Source organism: Clarias gariepinus, chromosome 7 (assembly GCF_024256425.1).
Source record: "Clarias gariepinus isolate MV-2021 ecotype Netherlands chromosome 7, CGAR_prim_01v2, whole genome shotgun sequence".
In the NCBI taxonomy this organism is placed as follows: Eukaryota; Metazoa; Chordata; class Actinopteri; order Siluriformes; family Clariidae; genus Clarias; species Clarias gariepinus.
Window position 1 is genome coordinate 37,472,863 of NC_071106.1, and position 23,239 is coordinate 37,496,101.

At 36.3% G+C, this 23,239-nt stretch overlaps 1 protein-coding gene across 1 annotated transcript; it reads left to right on the forward strand.

The window, feature by feature from the left end:
* Positions 1-8,180: 8,180 nt before the first annotated feature.
* On the forward strand, positions 8,181-17,611 carry LOC128528259 (CBY1-interacting BAR domain-containing protein 2-like). The gene is made up of 9 exons (XM_053501019.1): positions 8,181-8,257; positions 10,225-10,459; positions 11,980-12,048; positions 13,606-13,707; positions 13,832-13,837; positions 14,967-15,071; positions 15,181-15,294; positions 16,227-16,385; positions 17,235-17,611. The coding sequence occupies exons 1-9, from the start codon at positions 8,235-8,237 to the stop codon at positions 17,418-17,420; spliced, it is 999 nt and encodes a 332-aa protein (XP_053356994.1). The 5' UTR covers positions 8,181-8,234; the 3' UTR covers positions 17,421-17,611.
* The last annotated feature ends 5,628 nt before the right edge of the window (positions 17,612-23,239 follow it).

The window sequence follows — 23,239 nt, forward strand, 5'->3', positions numbered from 1 at the left end:
ATATGATTGTTGATTTAGCGAAATTCACTGATTTAATGTACATGGGCTGTTTAAGTCAAACCAGGACTTTTGATTGTGCAGAATAACAGAACAGTTTTTTTTTCTTATATATAATCCTCTGCTACGCTAACACACTCATCCCAGTGTTTCACTAGTGCTTGGATGTCATCAAGATTTCTTAGGAAGCTGGAGCCATGATCGGACTGCCTGCTTGACGCCTGAAACGCTGGCCTCCCAGGAACTCCTTAAATGGCACAAACAAGAAAGGGGTCTACAGCGTCAGTATTGTGTTACAGTGCTTAAAAGAGAGAAAACAGAAAGGTCAGTCGTTGAGTGAACATCTTTTTAAATGCTGTAATGTATTGTTTTGTACTGATATCAGAAACTTTTGTCTTGGACGCTCCCCAGCATTAAATGTGACAGAAAAAAGTGTGATGCGTTGCTTTCTACTCACGTTGTGTAAAGGAAAAGGAATAAAACTTATGACGTACTCAAGCACACTTACACACAACTTTACTTAACTAAAAAAGAGCCTGCATCTCTTGTGTCAGCATGCATTTTATTATTTTTTTTTAAGAGGAGCAATACAGCCCTAATGTATTTGGTAAAACTCCTGTGGTCGGGCCAATCTGTTCTCACTGCAGTAGAACCGCTCTTGGGTTTGTTTCTAAGCAGAACGAGACCACCTTAAACTCATCAGTCTTACTGGATCAGCAGCTCTCTTCATGGGTCTCGGTCCAAGTGCAGTTACTGTGTGATTTTGCCGTGGAAGTAAACACACCAGGGTTTTTCGAACGAAATCCATTTAATGTAAACATGGCCTGAGACTACAGCGTGCACTTTAACAAAAACAGTTTTGATAATGGGTTCCTTGGATAGATAAGCGTTCTTAGCTTAGTTAAAGGATCCCATGAAAAAAGAGACATATGTTTCTTACTTATGTGGCGCCTCTAGAGATTCCTGGTCCCTTTAAAGCCTGATACAGTAACTCGGCCCCCAACCATTATCATGCTAACACTTAGCATAGCATTTTTAGGGGGTCTCAGGCACTCAGGGGCTGCTGGGGTCTTTAGTTACCCACCACCCTTTACAGCACCTCTATGTGATCATGTGACCAACATGTGAGGATGCATTTCACCACTGTATGCCATAAACGTGTACGATACTGTAACATTAACATGATACAATGATGAGAATAGTAAAGATATTGCATATAAAAAAGATATAAGAATTAATCATGTTTAAAAAAAAACTGCACCAATATAAAAATACACATTAAATGTAAAAATTTCATGTTTGTTAATAAATTCATGAATCACATGGAGGGCCTATATACGTCTGAAATATCTGCAATACTTCTCCAGGGTGGAACAGTGGCGTAGTGGTTGGTAGTAATGGGAAGTTTGGATCATTTTAGTGACTCGGTTATTTAAATCTCATTCATTACAATGAACAAATTTCTTTTTTAGTCAATTAGTTTATTCCATTCTTTCAATCAGAAATATATGTATATATTTTTTTACATTTTCAATAAACAGACCCACAACACATCTACATACACATAAATTACATACACAAATTTTGGCTATAGTTCCAGTAATGAAAATATTACAATGCAGCTAAGGACAAATGATAAACAGAATAAGCAGTTCACCTCTCATATCTTCTGGTCCGAATCGTTCTTTCCTTATATTATTGCATTGCATAGTGTCTATGGGAGTCACGTGACCAAAAAAAAAAACCCGAACGAATCGGACTAGAAGACTCATGAGATGAACCGCTCATTTCTGTTTTCTGTATATAATCCATGGAGGTTTTGAGTAGAAAATGAGCGTATCACTCTCTAAGATTACTTGGATCTTCTGAGTCAAAATGAACGAATCGTTCATGAACGGCCCTTCACTAGTGGTTGGCACTGTGGCCTTACACTTTTTGGGTGGAGGGCTTGAGTCTTGGCTTGGATCTGATACCCCTTTTCCACCAAAGCGCTTTTAAAGCTAGTTACCAGAGAAACCAGAGGTGCTAGGGCGGGGTAATCGTGATCAACTGAAGGTTTGTGATCGCCATCTTTAAAAAATATACTCAAAATGCAACGGGCAGATCAAATGCTCAAATGATCCCAAAGTATACACACAAAGCCATGTTGAAGTTCATTATCGTTGTCGCGGTGCTTGCCACACAGATGTACAGCATACAGTCATGTAATGACATGATTCTCAAGCCCATCAAAAAACAAAGCCATTTTTTTTTGGGGGTGGGTTGCTATTGAACTGACTTTGAACTGGCACTAGACATGAACCAGCACCTGGATCACTTTGGTGGAAAAGGTGGATAAGTGTGGGATGGGATTTTTCAGCATACTCTGATGGGATAGCTCAGTGGTAAAGGCACTGGACTACTGATTGGAGGGCAATTGTTGGGCGCTTAACCAAGGCTCTCAACCTGCTAATGATAAAATTGTAAGTCACGCTGGATAAGGGCATTGACTGTAATATGATATAATGTAGAGGTGTGTTATTGTGCCCTGCAATGGGTTGCCCCCCCCCCATGGTGTACCCTGCCTTGTTAACCAACCCCAAAATGAATAAATGAAATGCTCATATTATAATGTTTTTTTTCAAATGCGTTTACTCTGCAGGACCTAGTTATCTCCAACAGTCCAAAGACATGCAGAGGAGGCCAATTGGTATTTCCAAATTTCCCATAGCGTGATGGGTTCAACTTGAGTGTACCCCACCTTGTTCACTCAGTTACCCAGGATAGGCTTCAGGCCCCCAAAACCACAAACAGGACCATGTGTATAGATAAGTAATGAATGGAAACCTCACATTTCAATGTTTCTAGATTTGCTTACTTGTAATTTTTGTAAAAAAAAAAAAAAAAATGAAGTTCCTGTGCAAGTATTAAGTAGAGCTGAATTTGAGAAGAGAACCCATGAGCGGCTGACAGACGGAGGATATGAGGAGGCAAATGAAATCGTTCGGTGTGTCAGTGACCTGTGAAAAGCGCTCTTTCACACACACTCTTAGAGTGTGTTAATGTTGGCACAGGGAGGCTGACCGCAACGCCCTACCCTGACGCCAACCTGGACACGCATACATATTCAGGCATACACTCACAGGATCTCTTCCAGAGACCCACATATTGACCACAAAGTTGCTGCATGCCCTGACACACACACACACACGTACCAAAACAACACCTGGGCCTAACAAAAACTAAGAGAACTATAAGCGTCCTAATCAGTTTTACATTTTTAAGAACTGATTGGGACAGGCACCAGTGGAATCAAGGGCGTCTTCATTACAGAGCTCAGTAATTGGTCAGAAGGTCCTGATTAATTCTCTATGTCAGCAGCCCAGACAGTAGTTCAGCAGCAAATCACAAGTTAATTCGAATTGATGCACTTGTTCCAATACATTATTGTTTCTATAGTAACGACTTATTTACGTACACACTCACACACACATGCACACATTGACACACACATACACATGAAACCATATACAGTGTAACCTTGGATTACGAGTAACGTGGTTTACGAGTGTTCCGGAAGACGAGCAAAGATTTTTAATAAATTTTGACTTAAAAAGCAAGCATTGTCGTGGTTTACGAGCGCCGAGTATTATGTATAACGCTAAGTTTCCATTATTTCTTATGGGAAAATTAAATTTGGTTTACGAGCGTTTTGGAATACGAGCCCACTACCGAAAGGAATTATGCTCGTAATTCGAGGTTCCACTGTACACAAACGCACACTCACACCTGCATGTACACACACACATGCTTACACCCACACACAACCACACACACACACTTCTCTAGTCATATGTCTACATGGAAACTCATCCATGTACTCTCTCTCTCTCTCTCTCTCTCTCTCTCTCTTTCTCTCTCTCTCTCACACACACACACACACAGAGTCATATAAGAAGACACGAGTGGTCGTAAAGGTCGCAGCCAGACTACAGTCTGTGAGATGTAATGTTCTACACTTCAGCTTTTTATTCATGAGCGTAATGCGGCTGCATGTTTTACTGATCAGCACTCACATCAAACACATCTCTCTCACTTTGTAATGGATTACACACGGCTTCCTGACGGAATAATCGCTCCCGCTGGATCATCGCACAGACTCTCTGACTTGCTCTCTGTCTGTCTCTCCACTTTCGGCCGACTAAATCCTTATTACCTCTTACATAAATCCCAGCGGCTCTTCCCTGCTCACACACTCCTGTTCTTGATGGGAAGGCCATCGCTCATGATCGTGAATTTCGGCTTCTTTTTTTGAAGCAGACAGAAATAAAAATAAACGTCGCCTGACATCGTCATTAATCAAAAGCGGCACTTCGTAGCAGTCAGTAAGTTTTACGGCACGGGGAAAATTCTCAACGCAGAAGAGTTTCGGGTTTGTAGTTTCTCAGTAACATGAGGACCTTCATGGTAGAGAAAAGAAAATACGGAGGTGAAGACAAGGATGATTACGGCTCCTTAAGACATATGGACTAACTTATGTTCTACGGCATTAAACACAACTACAAACTGATAAAAGTCATTCTCTAAGAAATACAATTTGTCAATATTGTCAAATCAACACAAATAAAACACTCCAGGGTTTTCTGCCATCGTACCACTTCATCGTACCACTCCGTTGTTAACTATTTTCCTCAAACAGTGCAACACTGAGTGATTAATTCTTTTACATGTTGCTTTACATACTTTTTAAATTAACAGCGCTTGCGTCATGTTTGTTCTTTTGTTTGCTTTTGTTTTGATAAAAATTTATGTATTTAAAAAATAACTTTTAAAAATAACTAAGAGAACCTATATTTACACTACCCTGTGTCAATAATAACAACAATCAATGTTTTTTTTAGGCTTAAAGACCTCTACCAAACGGTTGAGATGGCCCTTTATGGTAAAAGTATTAATAAATCAAGAAAGTCATAAACAGACAAAAAAAAAAATCTAGAAAATGTTACCATGAAAATTTTGTCATGGCATTTCTTCATGCCATGAGCGATCTTCAGCTCCAGTCCTGGAGGGTCATTGTGTCCAGCACTGTTTGTTATTCACCAACACTTAACCACACCAATTAAAACCTAGTAATTAATAGATGAGTTGAATCAGCTATGTTTGACCTGCTCTGGTGATAATCCCTGATAATACCTCAACCGTATGGTGGAGATGGCTCAATCAGGTTCAATCAAGTTCAGCACCGTTTTCTCAAAATATGTGCTACCATAAAGTTGAGCAGAATGTTGTAGCGATAAAGGTGGAACAGAAAAGTGAAAAACAACTAAACTATAACTCCTGACTCAAGTGTCTCGACTGATGGAGCTCAGACCTAATTATTTCTTTCCAAACATTAAAGACAATCCAAACCATACAGTAACTGCATTTTTTGTAGCGCCTCTTTCCCTGACATCATCACCGCAGTGTGTGTTTGCATGTTTCTGTCTCTTAGAATAGCCCTGAGGTTTTGGCCTGCTCTGATCATGCATGTGAATGTGTGTGTGTGTGTGTGTGTGTGTGTCCAAGGACAGCCTCAGCCTTGTATTATGGTTTTGGTCTGGCAGGCATTCGCTCTCTCCTCATTTGTAAACACACACCTCCTCCATCACAGCCATCAGAGAGCCGCTGTCCTCACGTCAGGAAGCTCTCTGACCTCATCACATCCCCGAGAGCGACACGGGAGAGGACGGAATCAGAGAGACGGACAGGAAAGAACAGAAAACAAGCCACGCCGAGACGCCAGTGATGAATTACGATCTGTAATTCTGTCTTGTGTGTCAGGGTGAAGGTGAACGCGCTGATTGGAGGGACTAACAGCAAATAAAGATTCCACAGAGGCCAAGCTCTGGCTTTGGAATTAATGCCGCGCTTGCAAGGGAAAGAAAAGGAAACAAGATATGCGTGAATTATAATCTGATGCCGGTTTGAACATTTCTAATTCGAGGAAGGGTTATTATGAAGTCTGTACGTCTTCAAGGAATTTAAAAAGAAGCTTTTACTGAACTCCGGCAAGGAACGTTTTGCATCATGATAAAGCTGTCACAGACAAAATGGCGAATTGCTAAAGAATCCATTGGTTGTTTTACAATAAGGACTCAGATTCCTTAATAAGAAGTTCTAATTTCATTTACTGTTTTTTGCAACAAAAAAAGATTTTGGATCAACATAAAACATCTTTTGTTTGTAGAAGTTTCATAAAAGACTGTCATACACACATTGGACCACCTTTAGTTTTATTCATATATGAAAATAAATTCTTATTCTCCCAGAGTCCTGGAATATGTCTGTGCCATCGGGGAAGAAGAAAAACTCCATAGATGTGATAACCTGGTGATTCAGTCCATTCAGGTCGTCAGCTGACTTCATTTTATTATACGTCCCATAACGTTGCTGAGTCTAGACCTGAGTAACTGATCAACCCCAGATCATAACACTGTCTCCAGAGGCTTGTACAGTGGACACTATGCATGATGGGAGCATCGCTTCATCAGCTTCCCCTCTTACCCTGACACTCCCATCACTCTGGAACACACTCAATCTGGCCTCAGGAGATCACATGACCCTTTTCCATCGCTCCAAAGTCCAGTCTTTATGGTACCTACAGTAGCACACTGAATTGTTTTATTCTGATCTGTCTCACTAACAAGTGGTTTTATTCTGGACTCACAGATGTTTAGTCTCATCCAAAAATGCTCTGACTTTCACTATTATTAAACATGCTGTAGCTCTGGTTTCTTTGGGGAAGCTGAGGATTCAGCTCTACCCCTCCAGGTTTTAATCATGTATTGGACAGTTCTTAACACAATTTCAGTCATGTTTTGTTTACTTGATGCAGTCCAATAATGTGATCTTTTTTAAAATGGTGACTTTTCAGCCAGTACATTTAGATCCAATGCAAACTCTTGGAGTAGTGATGGGATGTCTGGCTGTTTTTAATGAGGTGAGGTTTTTGGGCATTTTTTTTTTCTAAATAGACAAAATACGGTTCACATTCCACAAAATTTATACTGACTTACAGTTTAGGTGTTTACATTTATATAATGTTGAGACTGACATACAGAACGTAATGAAGCTTTTGCAGTACTTACAGTAGATACAGTATCTGCCTGAAGTTTAACCGGCACCATAAGTGAAATCAAAATGTTCAGTAAAAGTGATGTTATGAACAGTTATGTGCTGGATTTAATAATCTACTTTCAAATAAGTAACATTTAAAAAAAAATTATTATCATATTTTATTATTATTTTATAAAAACATTTTACAGCTGAAATAACAGCACTGAAGTTGTACCCTATAAGTGATTTTTAATGCAGTGGAATCTATTTAAGACAAAATGTAATCTTTATCCGATCTACTTTTTCAATTCTGATTTTCAAACAGCGAGTGTATTTGGCTGACGAGAAAAAAAGTACAACTTTGCGTAAACATTAACTTTTCTATTTCCTTTCTTTTCCATTGATTGTTATAAGATGAAATGACAGTAGATTCAAAATCTTGCTGTGAACGAGGTACATTTTGTAAAATTTCCTAATATTTAACCACCAATCCAGTGGAAGCCAACAGCATAGAATAAAATACATTTTGCAAAATTACAGTTTAAAAAAAAAAAGGTGTTAATGTTTATTGCAGACAGACATGTACGTGGGCTTTAACCTAAAATAATAATATAACTGATTACATTAAAGCTGATCAGCTTATTTTTAGTTTTAACCTTTGGATTATTTCTATAATTTTTTTTTCCTATTAAGGCTGGGTACTTACACTAGTTAGGTGTAAATGAAATATTTTTTTCTTCTTTAGACCCGACTCTTTCATGAACAATACATGATTAATTTGCACCTTGGGAAAGCTCTGTTGGTTCTAGTCTGACGTGTTTATCACAAAACACTCAGCTGAAACATCAGACCCTGGGAATAACACCACACTGCGAATATCAGTATTACACACCGATACAAATAAACACAATCATACACCAAAAAGAATCACAAAATCACCAAAATTGCAAACCAATCCCTTGAACATTTTCTCTAGTCTATTTCATTACAGTTACAAACTCCACAACAATGACACTGCTGCCCCCTTGTGGTGCAACATGAAGAAGTGGTTTGTTGTCATCTCCACGGCAACAGCTTACAGGTAATTTCTTACCTGTTCTTCGTTCAGAAAAGAACTAAAGAAGCACCAAAGGGAAGAGAAGAATCGAGTTTTCATCTCAACCATGAACTCCTCAGCCTTTTCCAGGTACGGCTAAATCTGAATTATATATAATGATAAGATTTGATGATTAAATATGCATCATATATTTTACTACCTTACCAGCACATTCACATTCATGAAGGACAAGCAGGCTGAATGTTTTAAGTAGGATGTTTTAGGCATGATTATTATTTTATTAGGATAATACTCTGCATGATATACAACTGTAGTGTTAGTGTATTAATATTTAATTTCATCTTGTACACATAAATGATCAGTTTAATATGTCTGAAGTCTGACACCAGCTTCTTAACATCTGCAATACTGCAATTTCTGCAACATCTGCAATTCAACATCAAATAAAATAAAAAACTTGACAAGCCACATGAATTGTTATTTATTTTAATGTCTTTGGTTATCTATTAGACCGGAGTGATATGAGCAGTAAAGCACGCCATGTTGTGCTGTTATAGGATACTAATCCAAGACAGGTGGTGTAACAAAGCAGTGTTACTGTTACCACACTGGAGTTGATGATTTTTCTGTCACAGCATGTCCTCAAGTCTCTTAGCGCTCTTTTTAAATTGAAGAACTCAAATACAAATTGTAATTTCATTTGTCATGTACACTATCATACACAGTATAATATGTATTGAAACTGTTATTAAGTGTTTGTTAAATTGTTGGAAAGATAGGATAGAATCAAAAGATAAAAAGATTTTATTGCAATAAAATGAAAATTGCACTAAGAAAAAAAATATGGAATGAAATGTACAAATCTGCAAATTTACAGATTTACTAAAGTTACAATAAAACATAATTAAATTAGCAATATATAAAATTGATAAATTACCAGAATTGTAATTTAAAGTGTAATTATACTAGGAAGTTTATATTAACAAAACAAAATGTATAAAAGTTTAAAGATACGATTTGTGGATATGAATAGAAATATATTCTGTAATTATTTGTCTCTGAACAAATTTAATTCCTGCTCTCACTTGCTCGTAGTTATAACATGTCGTTTTTTTCTTTAAGTTAATAACACAAAAACAACATAGTTTGTTAACAGCCAAGACACAGTACTGGTGCTGATTTTTTTTTTTTTTTTTTTTTTATACATATAATACAAGAAGCTTCCTTTGAAGTTAATGCAATATTGGAAGTGACCGATCTCGTTTTCCTAAAAATTTCACATTGATAAGTTCAACCATGTTGGAGAGCTGATTTTATACGTGCCCCAAAAATGGTGATTTTTCAGCATTATTCTAAACAACAATAATCAAATAAAATGCTAATTATTCATAATTCTTTAGTATTAAGACTAAAATTGGTGTAAGCTTCTAGAAACATATGACCTGTAAAAATTGTTACTTAAATTACAGATTTTTTCCCTAAAAGATCTGTAGTGTCCGTAACCATGCCAAGTTCATGTTGCGATATTTTAACAATTTAGCATTTTAGAATAATATACTTTTTCAGGTTTTTGTCTTTTCAAGACAAAAATTGGCCAGGTTTCATCTGAATGACAGTTAAGATAATTAAAAGATTTAAACACTACACCTAGATGAGTCCATTTTTAGCACAAATACTATGTTTTGTCTGTAACAAGAAACCACCAAAAAGTATAATCCTTTGTTCTGAAAATAAAACTTGCATTTACAGCTTGATCTCTAAGTACATGTAGAATCTACAGTAACAGGTAATAGAGTGAAATATACTGTTAGGAGCTCTTATTAAAAACGTCTTCAGTCTCAGTCAATTAGTTTTCCACTTAGGTAAAGTATTCAGTACAGAGGAGTTTATGGTTTATGGGTTTTTAGAAACATGACAAATTGTTAAAGCAAAAAAAAAATTAAATTAATAAATGGGGAATTTGTGGTTACAGGAAAATCACATCACATCACATCACATCACATCACATCACATGTCTTCTTTATTCTGCCCTAATATTTGCATTCACATGTCACATGTCTAATTGTAATTACGTCTTCCCCCCCCCCTTTTCCCAGAGATGCACAGTTGAAGAGTATGGAGTTGACCATAAGCAATGCTGAGAAGTACATGGGTCAGTTCTGCACGCTGTTCGCCGCATACACTCGCAAGACGGCCAAACTGAGAGACAAAGCCGACGCCCTCGCCCAGCAGATTAACGAATACGCCAACGCTGAAGGCCCTGAGCTTCGAATATGCCTGAAGAACCTCTCAGAAGATTTAGCCATGGTGCAGGATTACAGACAGGCCGAGGTGAGGGGAAGTTACGATCTGTTCACGTGTCACAGAAATGTCTGGTGTGATATTAAAATGATCATGTATTCATATATCAAAACACATTTCAAAATATAATTGTGCTAATACTTTGTATTTGGATTTTTTTCCTAGATACCTGAGTATGTTGTTATACTAATGTAACATTTAGTCATGATTGTGAATATAATTGGTTAATTATATTTCCTCTGATATATACAGTACACTGTAAATCTGATCTGAACAAAAATTTTCACAAAATGTTTGTAGCAAAGTGAACGTAGGCCTAGAGTCTACATCGGCTCCTTACACGTCTGCAGCCGAACATCATTGAATATTCCATACACATGGTGTGTAACCCTGGAATACCAGCAGCAGTAGTGGCAGCATTTTCTTAATGATTTCTCAAATGACGCCATCGAATTAGTCTGTCTTGTCTTGGCAGTCTTGGCCTTCCTAAGACTGGAAATGGTATTCCTGGCAACACCAAACTGTCTGGCAACGTCTGCCTGCTTTACACCAGGTTGAAGCATTTTGATGGCCCTCTCTGTGACAGAATTGTGTAGATACAGTAGTGTGAAGACACAATGGACAGTCAGAATGTTTTCCTTACTTTTGATACAAGGACACAACAGCTGGACATAATCACATGGCATATATCGTGCACGGTGTCCCTTAAGATGTATGTTAGGTTATCTTTAAACAAACTAAAGCTCTTTTTTCTCTTATCAAAGCAAGTAACGTTAAAAATAAGATTTCTGTCAAAATGTTATATAGTGTATAACCATGTCCAGGAGTGTATATGCCTGATGTTGGCTAAGTCACATTTCAAATATAAAAAAAAATACTGTTTCTTTGTACAGTTTGCTTCCTTTATATATCGTTTCCATGGCAATATCAAATTTTTCATTTGTTTTAAATCTAAACTATTAGGAACGATATAATTTATAAATTTTGTAACATAATTATTAACATAAATTCAGCTAAATTTCCATATACAATACAGTATATATATATATATATATATATATATATATATATATATATATATTTTTTTTTTTTTTATCACTGTAGAGAGAACACAAAGTGACCATAGAGGAAACGTTGCTTGGGACGGTAAATTATAGTACATATAGTATAGAATAAAGGTAATAAGGGTATTTTACATTCCAGCACCGCGGAACTCAGCAGTACAGTACTGTACAGTATACGGGTTTTCCTTTACATTCTTTTTGTTTTTTAAGGGTAATGTATTAAGCTGAGTTTAAAATGAAATCAAAGTGTTTTGGGGGCATATTTAGGGTTTAAACTGTAAAAATAGGCATTTATATGCAATTTCTAGGAGTCGTATGTATATGATATTTTAAGTGATTTTTAAAAAAACTATTTTTATGTAAAAGTGCAACGCCAATAAATTATTTGATTTAACGTAAATTGTAGATTAAATATTAAGTATATATTGGTATTTCAAAATGTGTGTAATTAAAATTTTGTATTTATTTGATGTTGTTTCTATGTAGGTTGAGAGGCTGGAAACACGCGTGGTCTCCCCTTTAAAGGCATATGGGAACATTGTGAAAACTAAAAGAGTGAGTTATATTTGGTTTCACATTATGTTAAATTTTTAGCATCTAAAATTTCAAATAAAAAATTGTTGTCACTTGCACTTTATAATATGCAGTGGAATAGTTATGAAATGTTTATCCTTAAACCAAGCACTCTGTTAGAGCTCATCACCCTGAGAACACTATCCCACAGTGAAGCACGGTGGCGGTAGCATCAAGTTGGCACTTATTGTTGGACTTTTGGTTGCTTCTTTGACTAAAACCCCTATTTATTCAGTCAAAACATGTCATTAAAAGATGCAAGAGAAGTACAATTTTATGTGTTAAAGAAATAAGCTGATCTCAGATAAGTTTTTGTACAATATGTACATTTAATCAAACTGCGTAGGTCTGTATGGTCCACAGTACTGAGGAGAGAGCAGCCGCCTGACAAAACCCACATTCACACCCAGTTACAGAAGCACTTCCAGCAAGAACACACATCTGATAACGTTATGTCATCTTAAACAACATGCCATCTCCCTAATAATTGCTTCTAAGTCGTTTTGAATCGCTTCTGAACCGCACATGTTTTTCTGTTCACAGCTAACACAAGCTACGAAGCTAACTAGCTTCCAACACAAGGCTGAATCCCAAATCCCTCTCTAATCACTGATAAAGTGGACTAATTGGATTGTGGGACAAGGGATTGTACACCCTACATACTGTAGCGCACTAGCTTTCCACTTAACAATCTTTGGGTATTTAACCCCAGAACCCAGAATGAACATAGTGAATTTTTTACTGGGCGCACATGCGAAAAGCATCGCAAAACCTCTGTAAATTATGTACAGGAAACAGAATTGAGCGTTTATCTCATAAGTCTTCTAGTCCGAGTCGTTTGTTATTTTGTCATGTGACCCCCATGGACACATCTATGCGTGTCACATGACAAAAGAACGAACGATTCTGGCCAGAAGATATTAGAGATGAGCTGCTTATTCTGTTTACCATAATATGTTCTTAGCTGCATTGTAATATTTTCATCACTGGAACTATAGCCAAAAGTTCCAAAATGTCTGGAAATCAAAAATAAAATAAAATTATAATTATTATTTTTTTTTTTTACATTATAACTAAACAATGGTTTTACATACAGTTTTTGATTTAGGTTTTTTTTTTACATTATAACCACAACTGGTCAAAAGGTACCACAAAATAAAACTAAATAAATCAAGTTTGATCAACATTTTAAACAATGCTTTAAAAATATATATAAATAATAATATATTGTAATTTACGTTTTATATAATTGATGATTTCATAAATAAAAAAAGTTTGTATAATAATTTCACTTCAAACACATTTAAATTGTTAATATTTTTCAGTGAACTACACACAAACTTAATGTGTATTAATGTGTATTGTGTATGCACATGGTGTATTAGGGGTCTGTCAGTGAAAAAGTAATATTTTATGTCAATTTTGATCCTAAGTCAATACATAAAATATCAATCAATTTAATTTTTAAAGACATGATAATATTATCTTTTGCTAGGACTTATAAGTGAATCACAAATCTGCAACTTTTTGATTTTTCAGGCAGACTTGAAGAGGTTTAGTGTGGATCGTAACAGGGAGATAAAAGAACTGCAGAGGTTGGAAAAGCTCCGGCTGAAGAACCCAGCAGACAGACAGAGCATCGTATCCTGCAGCAGTGCACATGTTTCTCATCCTGTCTTACATTAATATAGATATTACAGCTTGACGAGTTATGTTTTCAACAATAAATAAAGTGCTGCTTATTATCCTTAATCCATTTATTCAGACACAGGTAACCATGGAGAAACTGCGGGTTTTCTGTTATAAATATCATTTTCATAATGTGGCCTTTAATAATGGCATTAAGTAAACAATCTTACAGTTACATGGGTGTAAATGTCTGAAAAATTCCAGCGATTTGACTTTTACTTCTGTCACATGCTTCTTTTACCTTTGTTATGCAATTAGATTTTACTGTTATAATGGAACAACTAAACACATTTTAAAACAATTCCTACAGCAAAACATGAAAACATGTTTCAAGTTTTAAAGTTTTTTTTAATTTTAAGGTACAAATGTCAAACAATGACAATTTTTACATACATTTTTTAATTTAGTTTTTTTTTTTTTTTATTTAAACAAAAAAATACAACTGGTCAAAGGGTACCACAAAATAAACTTAAATAAATCAAGCGTGATCAAAATTTTAAACAATGCTTTTAAAATATATATAAATAATATATTGTAATTTATGTTTTATATAAATAATATGATGATTTCATCAATAAAAAAAAGTTAGAAAAATCTGTATAATAATTTCACTTCAAACACATTTAAATTGTTAATATTTTTCAGTGAACTACACACAAACTTAATGTTACTTACTGTAGGGTGCCAATAATTATGGAGCTTACCATGTGTACCGTATATGCAGTCTGATTTAAAATTAGAGATAACATTTAAATTTTTATTGAGTTAAATGATTTTTTAAAATAAAAATAATCAAAATAAACATTTTATTACAATGTTTTAAAATTAATGGCACACCCCCTCCCCCCAAAAAAATTGCCCTAACCATGCTCCCATCTTATTTATAGTATTATTTCACTTTATTTTATTTGAAATTCGCTTCTAAACATAATTAGTTATGATAGAAAAACCATATGCAAACATGTACATATACAGAATAAAAAGTTTAAAATATACAGTCGTTGTTATGCTTTAAATATAATGGAGTATCTACGCCATGTGGAAAATATTCATTGAGTCTGTAAAAAGTATTTGCCCTCTCAGGATTGAGAAATCCCTATTGAAACTATTTTATCTACATGTTTAATTGTGTAAGTGTGAGCAATAATGGAAATTCTAATTGTCTCTGTATTCTCCGTTGTGGTTTTCCTGATTTGCTTAATCCTGCCCAGGCTGAAACAAACGTACAGAAAGCCAGCAGCAGTGCCATCAGGAGCTCCAGACAATTGGAGGAGACCATCACTGATTTCCAGAGACAGAAACTATGTGATGTAAAGGTCAGTAAATTTAGACTCCAGCACAATAGACATAAAACATACAGGTCCACCAGTATAACTGAGATATACAGTGCATTTACCATAACATAATAAAATGATAATATTTCAGAGGATCTTTATGGAGTTTATGATGGTGGAAATGCTCTTCCATTCCAAAGCTCTGGAAGTTTATACCCACACCTTCAACAACCTGGAAACTATGGACATTGACAAGGATCTAGAGGTGAATATTTAGTGTATCATTAAACTCTCTTCTTCATTTCTTTATGTTGTACAATGAAATATTAAACTATATTAAAAGGAAAATGATTGCTTTAGATAGGCAGAAAAATAGATTGATTGATAGATCAATAGATAGATAGATGGGATGGATGTAAGGATAAATGGCTGGATACTGTAAATGGATGGACAAATGAAATAAGTGGATGAAAGCATGCATGCAAGAATGGGTAGATGGACAGAGATGAAAGAAGAAATGGCGGATTGGATGGATAAATTAAGTGGTATATTTGTCCATTTATCCTTTTTTAAAAAAAAAAGGATGAATAGACAAATGGATTGATGGAAATAATCCATGGACATGATGGATGGTTAGATAGGTAGATAAATGTATAGACAGATTAAATGCTATATGCAAGACAGGACAGATAGATAGACAATTTGTTGGATGAATGATGGATAGATGCATGTGTCTGGGTTCGATTCCCATCTCGGGGTCTGTGTGCATGGAGTGTGCATGTTCTCCCCTTGCACAATCACCCATAGTGATTTAAAGATAAGATGAGAAGAGTTGTACAGATTGATTGGATGGATGGTAGATGGAAGAATGCATACATGGATGGATGGATAGAGATAGAAGGAGGAATGCTGGTTTGCTGGATGGATGAGTAAGTAGACAGATGGAGATGACAGGTTGATGAACAGATGGAGGGTTAGATACAGTATGGACAGATAAAGGTGGTTAGAGATGAAATGTCATGTTGAAGATGGGATAAATTGATGGATGATTGGTTGGAGAGATGGATAGGTAGTCGCAGAATGGTGGTCTATTTTAAAGGCAGAACTTTCTAAGGTTCAAAAACACATTATTGCTGAATTTATCATCTTAAAACAGTGAAAGAACTCATTAGACAATGTCATAAACCTGTTCTACAGTTTTTCAGGAACCAAATCCAGACTTCTGATCCTCTTTTGGAAAACACAGCTCCAATCTCCAGTGTGCCTCAGTACTCGAGTCCCACTCATTCTATGCTCCGTCTCACACACCAGCCGGCCCCCTCTAACCCCATCCGCACCTTGGATCAGCCAAAAAAGGTGACTTAAGCGTGGAATAAATAATTTATTAAAGCCACTGGGGTTAGAGGGGAACTTATTACTGCTTTCTATAATAAATGAGGAGTAGCAGACCTTAAGGACAAGCTCTTATACCACACTCTCACTTAAAAAAAAGGTTTCTCAAGGGTTCTTTTGAATAATTTAACTTTATATGGTTGACAATCTAATCTTAGGTTAATTTGTTAAAGAAAATGTACACGCCAAGCTACTTTAGAGGGGTGACATAGAAAAACAAGTCAAAATCTTCATCCACAAAAACCCTCCATGAGAAAATACTTGATGGTAGTTTCCTTGGCATCACTCTAAAGAAATCTCTGGTCTGCTTAGATTTTATAATATTATTATTATTATTATTATTATTATTATTATTATTATTATTATTATTATATTTACCTGTCCAACATGCTCCATAAGATATTTTACCATGGTATATAACATGGGAGTCCAATGGTACCTGTATCATGGAATATACTTTAGTACCTTGGGGTTTTAAATAGTACCATGGTACAGTACAGTATGTACCCTGGTACTCTATAGACTTCTGTGGTACCTATTATGGTAATGTCTAGAGTACAAAAGCAATATAATGGTATATTACAGTATGCTATAGTATAGTAAATAATTTATAGTACAATATACAGTACAATGTATATCATACTATGAATTGTCTATGGCATATCGTAATATACACTACGTATTAGTGTGGTACATTATGGTACGCCATAGTATTGCCTGGTATTACTTTATTACAATGTATAGTACCGTATCTTATGGGATCTTATTTTCACCTCAAAAGATGTTTTTCATTCACCTGTTTTTTTTTCACAGTCTCTGAACAGAAGCTCTCGCAGACGGCAGTTGAAGGTTGAGGAGGATTATGAGGAGGAGGAGGAGGAAGAAGAAGAAGAGGAGGAAGAAGAGGAGAGATACTACTCTGAGGATGACGTGGAGGAACCACAGACTTTCAGACAATCCTACGCTGCTCAGTATACCACAGCTCTCCGACAGAAATAAGAAAAGTTCATAAATTTGTCTTGTGTGTGAAAAGAGTGTGATGTAAAAAAAGAAAAGAAAAAACAGTGATAATGTGATACATAGTGTACTTTATAGAATAAATAATAATAATAAATAATAATAATATAAAATAAGTGTTGTAAAGGATCAGAACTTATTATTATTATTAGTATTATTATTATTAATAATAATAATAATAATAATAATAATAATAATAAAAGTCAATATTGAAAGCTGTACTGTACTTTAATTGGTAAATATAGTATTGTCCAGTATAAATAGACCCAAAATGATGTATAATAATAGAGTTTTATGTATCAATAAAAATGCAACCCAGTTCTATGGTTTAAGGAAGGAGATGTTAATTCTTTCTCAAGGGATATACAGTATGTAGGCTGTTTGTATTAATTAATAACTTAAAGCTTTAGAACTTTCTTTAAATAACAATCCAGACTTAAAAATGTGTTCCTCTTCCCCATTCCTACAAAATGCAAAAGTATGTGTTTGAAATATCAATGCTTTCATTCATGAGAAATTTTAGCACAAGTCCCAGTTTGAGTTGAACACCCCTCGTATATACTCTATAGCTCCACTCCACTAATTTGAATACCCAACTAGTGTTTCCACGGTGATCCACACTGGAACGTTTCACTATTTAAATTCAGTGGCTTGCAAAAGTATTCGGACCTCTTGAACTTTTCCACATTTTGTCACATTACAGCCACAAACATCAATCAATTTCATTGGAATTCCACGTGAAAGACCAATACAAAGTGGTGTACACGTGAGAAGTGGAACAAAAATCATACATAATTCCAGAAAAATTTTTCCTGTACAATTAAATAACTGCAAAGTGGGGTGTGCGTAATTATTCAGGCCCCTGAGTCAATACTTTGTAGAACCACCTTTTGCTGCAGTTACAGCTGCCAGTCTTTTAGGGTCTGTCTCTACCAGCTTTGCACATCTAGAGACTGAAATCCTTGTCCATTCTTCTTTGAAAACAGCTCCAGCTCAGTCAGATTAGATGGACAGCGTTTGTAAACACTAGTTTTCAGATCTTGCCACAGATTCTCGATTGGATTTAGATCTGGACTTTGACTGGGCCATTCTAACACATGGGTATGTTTTGGTTAAATGGGTAGGTTAGTCCAAGTACTGGAGAAACAGATGCATCTTGAGTCGTCGTTTAAAGATAGTCAAAGTCTCTGATGTACGGACATCTAGAGGAAGTTCATTCTAGAACAGAAAAGAGCCTGGATGAATGCCGCCCTCGATCCCTGAGAGATGGTGGGATGAGGCAAGCAGTGCTGGAGGATCGGAGGGAACGTGGTGCAGTGCATGGTGTAATTAGCGCAGAGAGGTAATTTAGTCATTAGCACTCATCAGGCAATGTTTATGGGCAACTGACTGCATTCAGACCAAAGGGGGATGAATTATTACGCACACCTCACTTTGCAGTTATTTATTTGTAAAAAATGTTTGGAATCATGTATGATTTTCGTTATAGGGGCATTAAACGCGCAACCTCATTAATGATGACAGTTACACAGACACACAGTCAGACATATCACGGATTACAACGTATTCTGTATCATTATATTGTGTACAATTTATATCATAGTCTTCTTATTCTTATTTTCATTTTGTTCATATTCTTTTATTTTTAATTTTATTGGTGTTTTTTTTTCTTTTCTTAAAAAATCTGCACAGTCTGGAGTTTGGTGCAACTGCATTTACAACCATGTATGTGACAAATAGAATTCTTGAATCTTGAATTCAATCAACTGTGCAGTTATGCACAATTATATCCGCACGGCTGTGATTAGGTCCTGGACTGAACTGATATTTAGTACTTCCGTGTGTGATATTGCTTAAATGGTTGAAGCGCATGGAGATAAAGCTCTGCATCTATTATAATTTGATGGCAACATAAATCATTCTGATCACAATCTGAACTTTAACTATTCAACAGGTGTGTTCCTGCTTACTGAGTGTGATTTTGAGCAAACAGCTCCAAGCTGCAAGCCAAAGCAATGTGATAGCCTCAGTCAGGAGAGGGCAGCAGTGTTTACCAGATACGGATCATGGTGCTATTCTACAGCACTGCACTGAACGTTCCAATCTTCACAGTGAAATATCTCATAACGGATCCCTTTGTTGCGGTCAAAATTACCGTCCAGTGGGAATGCACTTAGCGATTACTGCATGTAAATGGGACTGTACTGAAACTTAATACGAATGGACAAAAACACTGCTCACAGTTTCATTTAGCAGCTTGTTTATGAGTTTGTAAATCGACAGATGGAAACAAATACAAATGGATGAGCTTTGGGGCTTTGTGAAAGAAAGAAAAAAATCAATCTACACCGAGGAGAGAATCTTTTGACTGTGCAGAATAACAGAATACTGTAATGAAAGTAAAAACTCCCTGCATTTCTCTATATAAGATATAAGTTTTCTCAGTACACCAGAGTCATGTCTGAAACGCCGGCCTCCCAGGAACTCCTTTAATGACTTAAAACAGGTGGAAATGGTAAGGTCAGGACTGTATGGGGGATGTGTTCCTGTACTGTGTAAGTGGTGTTGGTGAATGATTGTGTGTACAGTTCCCACAGACGGATGCGTCTGGTCCACCAGCTGATGACAAGTTATATGTTGATTTTCAGGAATCAGTTGCTCCAGAAGCTGAACGTTCACAGGAACGAGCTCTACCACCTCACAGCTTTGGGGTTCCTGATCCCATCCTGAGCTCGGGTTACTTTCTGTGTAGAGTTTCACATTTTCCCTCTGTGGATATATGGATTTCTTTTTAATCCCCCAGTTGTTCCCAGCTCACACTGCTCATAGGTCGATAGCTGCATATAGATTGCCCTTGTGATTATTTTTTCCTCTTCTAGATATAATCCCATCTAATGCTGCATGCTCCGGGGGAAAGCTTTGGATCCACCAAGACCTGGAGCAGGAGAAAGTGCTTAATAATGATAACTTAATGACGTTTCCACACATTACCTGCAGGGTATCACAGTGGATGTAGCTATAATTAGGCATAGTCCATAAAGTTGAACATTGTGCTTTGGAGAAAAGCGACGTAATTATTAGTGTGTCGACATAGAGAGCATTGTGTTGTCTTGCTGCTATGACATTGAATTGACATACAAACTTCTATCCTTCTCTCTAATTCCCAGTGTTTGGCTTTTTGACTCCACTGTTTATTTGTGCATCACAAATTGTTTATGTTTATGTTTTATGAGCTAATCATGTATTCATCATGGGACCAGATCCACTGCACAACATTATAAGGATTCCAAACAGGGAAATGCACAGAACAACCAATCAAAAGACAACAAGCAGACGCAGATCCAATCAGCAGAGCCGGTAAGGACACAGGTTTGTGTGAGAGTGTGTGTAATATCAGACAGAGGTGTAAGTTCGGTTGCTTGTGATCAAAGCACGTCATTACTGACGCCAGCCTCAGAGCTAATGTGTGATATAATTATAGCCCACACCATTCTTGCTCTTCATCCTCTCTCAGACTATGTGGCTGTGATGAAAAGATGATGAATTGGAAAACGAAAGAGGCTTGCTCAGAGCAGGAGCGGTGTGTGTCTGGGTCATGCCTGTGACGCATCTGTTCACACTCATGGTGGCAAGGAGAAGTGGTGTGTGCAGCCATTGTGTCCTCTGCACATTCGTCCGTGATCCCAGGGGCAAAAAGGGGGGGGGGGGGGGCGACAGGATGGAGGATGGGAATGACGTGTGCAGTAGCAAAGTGGATCTCCCCTTCCATTCAAGACAATCTTCTTTTCCATGAGCATTACAATAAATCATCAAAAGACTTTTTAATGCATATTCATACATTCTCTTTGTTTTTTTTTTTTCAGTTTATTTTTCTATACATCATAAAAAAATACAGTTTCATGATGGAAAATATTTATGTATTTAAAGACACAGACATTTACTCTACATTTTACTCTTATGATGGTAAGTAATACAGTGCTGTGAAAAATCTATTTTTTTTATAAAAAAATTTTTTTGTGATAACTGATGGAATCATGAAGTCTGTGGTCTACAAGAAAATCCTGAAGGACAATGTTGATCAGTATGACCTCAAGCACATGCGCACACAAGAATTATGCAGCAGAACAATGATCTAAAACACACCAGCAAGTCCACCCCTGCATGATTTAAAATAAATAAATAAATAAATACATAAATCAAGATTTTGAAGTGGCCCGGTCATAGTCCGGACTTAAACCAGATTTAAGATGACCTTAAACAGGCGATTCATGCACGAAAAGCCTCTGATGTGGCTGAATGAAAACAATTTCGCAAAGAAGAGCGGGCCAAAATTCTGCGACGTGAAAGACTGTCAATTATCACACAATCTTGTTGTCCAGTTGTTAGGTTTAGGGGGCACTTACTTTTTCACATATGGCCAGACAGGTTTGGACAGCTTGTTTTCCTTGATGAATGAAATTATCATTTAAAAACTGAATTTTGTATTTACTTGGGTTGTCTTTTTGTAATATTAATTTTTTTTTTGCTGATCTGATTCATTTAATTGTGACAAATATGCTAAAAAAAATTAATCAGAAAGGGGCAAATACTTTCTTTAAAGCACTGTACTTTTACACACCTACTGTAACCATAACAATGGGAAGTCTAGGTAACTCTGTAGTACAACGAGGGACCGTGGAGGCCAGCGGTGATTACCATTGTATTTATTCCCATTTTTACAACCATTATAGGACCTTCGATGAGCATTCACACACACATTCACACACTACGGGGAGAACATGCAAACTCCATGCACACGGACCCGAGGCGGAAATCGAACCCCCAACCCTGGAGGTGCATGGCGACAGTGCTAACTACCAAGCCACCGTATTTATTCTTATAGCGATAAATATTCATTATAAAAACAGATTGATGTTACAACATCCTGTAAATCTGCTCATGTTAACAAGACTTCTAATTTCCTTTTTGTCCTTCAAGTTTATTTTTTTGCTCTAACTTGCGATCTGATTGTTCTGAAGGTAAAAAGGCACATGACATTGCTTGCTGTTTTGATAAAACTAAACAAAAAAAAAATTACAATTATAAAGTATGCACTGGCTGTTGAGAGAAATCCCTGAGGATGAAAGTAGCCCTCCTTACAAACACATTCTCCCTTACATGTTTTTCTACCAGGAACTCTCTCTGAATGAGAAACAGCTCGTTTTATAACCGAAGAAGGCTTTAGTGAATTCGAAATTGAACCATCTGTTCACAAAGTGCCCCTGAACAAAAAAATGTATTATTTCTTTTTTCCTATTTAGAAGAAAGCATGTGTCAAGTGAGTAGGTAGTTAATTCCAAGAGGCTCCTAAAGCTGGATCGACACTGCGTGGTTTTTGTTGCTTGTGCACAATGTAAATTATGGAAAAGGGACCTTTTATTAATTTCCAGACATTCATGACACTCTTCATTGTATGTGTTCAAACAAAAACATGACACATTCCTTGTTAATTTTGTCATTTTTCTATTAAAAATGTTCCCAAATTATGACCCCATATAAAACGATACCCCTCCCCAGCTCTGCTGTTCATTGGAGGGGCGTGGCTCAGGAGTAGCTCATTAACATAGACACTGTAGTGGCGTGTCTGGAGAAGGAGTGAAATAAAGTGAGGTCGAGGTATAAGAAAATCTGATGGGTCTTTAAGCTGGTGCGCTTAAACTGAACTCCTGAATTAATTTATTCACTGATTTAAAATGTGTTCAGATTACATTCGAAGACTTTTTATATTAATTTCGGATCTTGAAAAGGCTGTACATTGGTAT

Bases quoted from the DNA above. Each gene is read 5' to 3' on its own strand.
- LOC128528259 (XM_053501019.1), top strand. From the start codon at position 8,235: ATGAACTCCTCAGCCTTTTCCAG. The intron at 15,072-15,180 runs GTCAGTAAATTT...ATAATATTTCAG, and splicing joins AGAAACTATGTGATGTAAAG to AGGATCTTTATGGAGTTTAT. The intron at 16,386-17,234 runs GTGACTTAAGCG...TTTTTTTCACAG, and splicing joins CCTTGGATCAGCCAAAAAAG to TCTCTGAACAGAAGCTCTCG.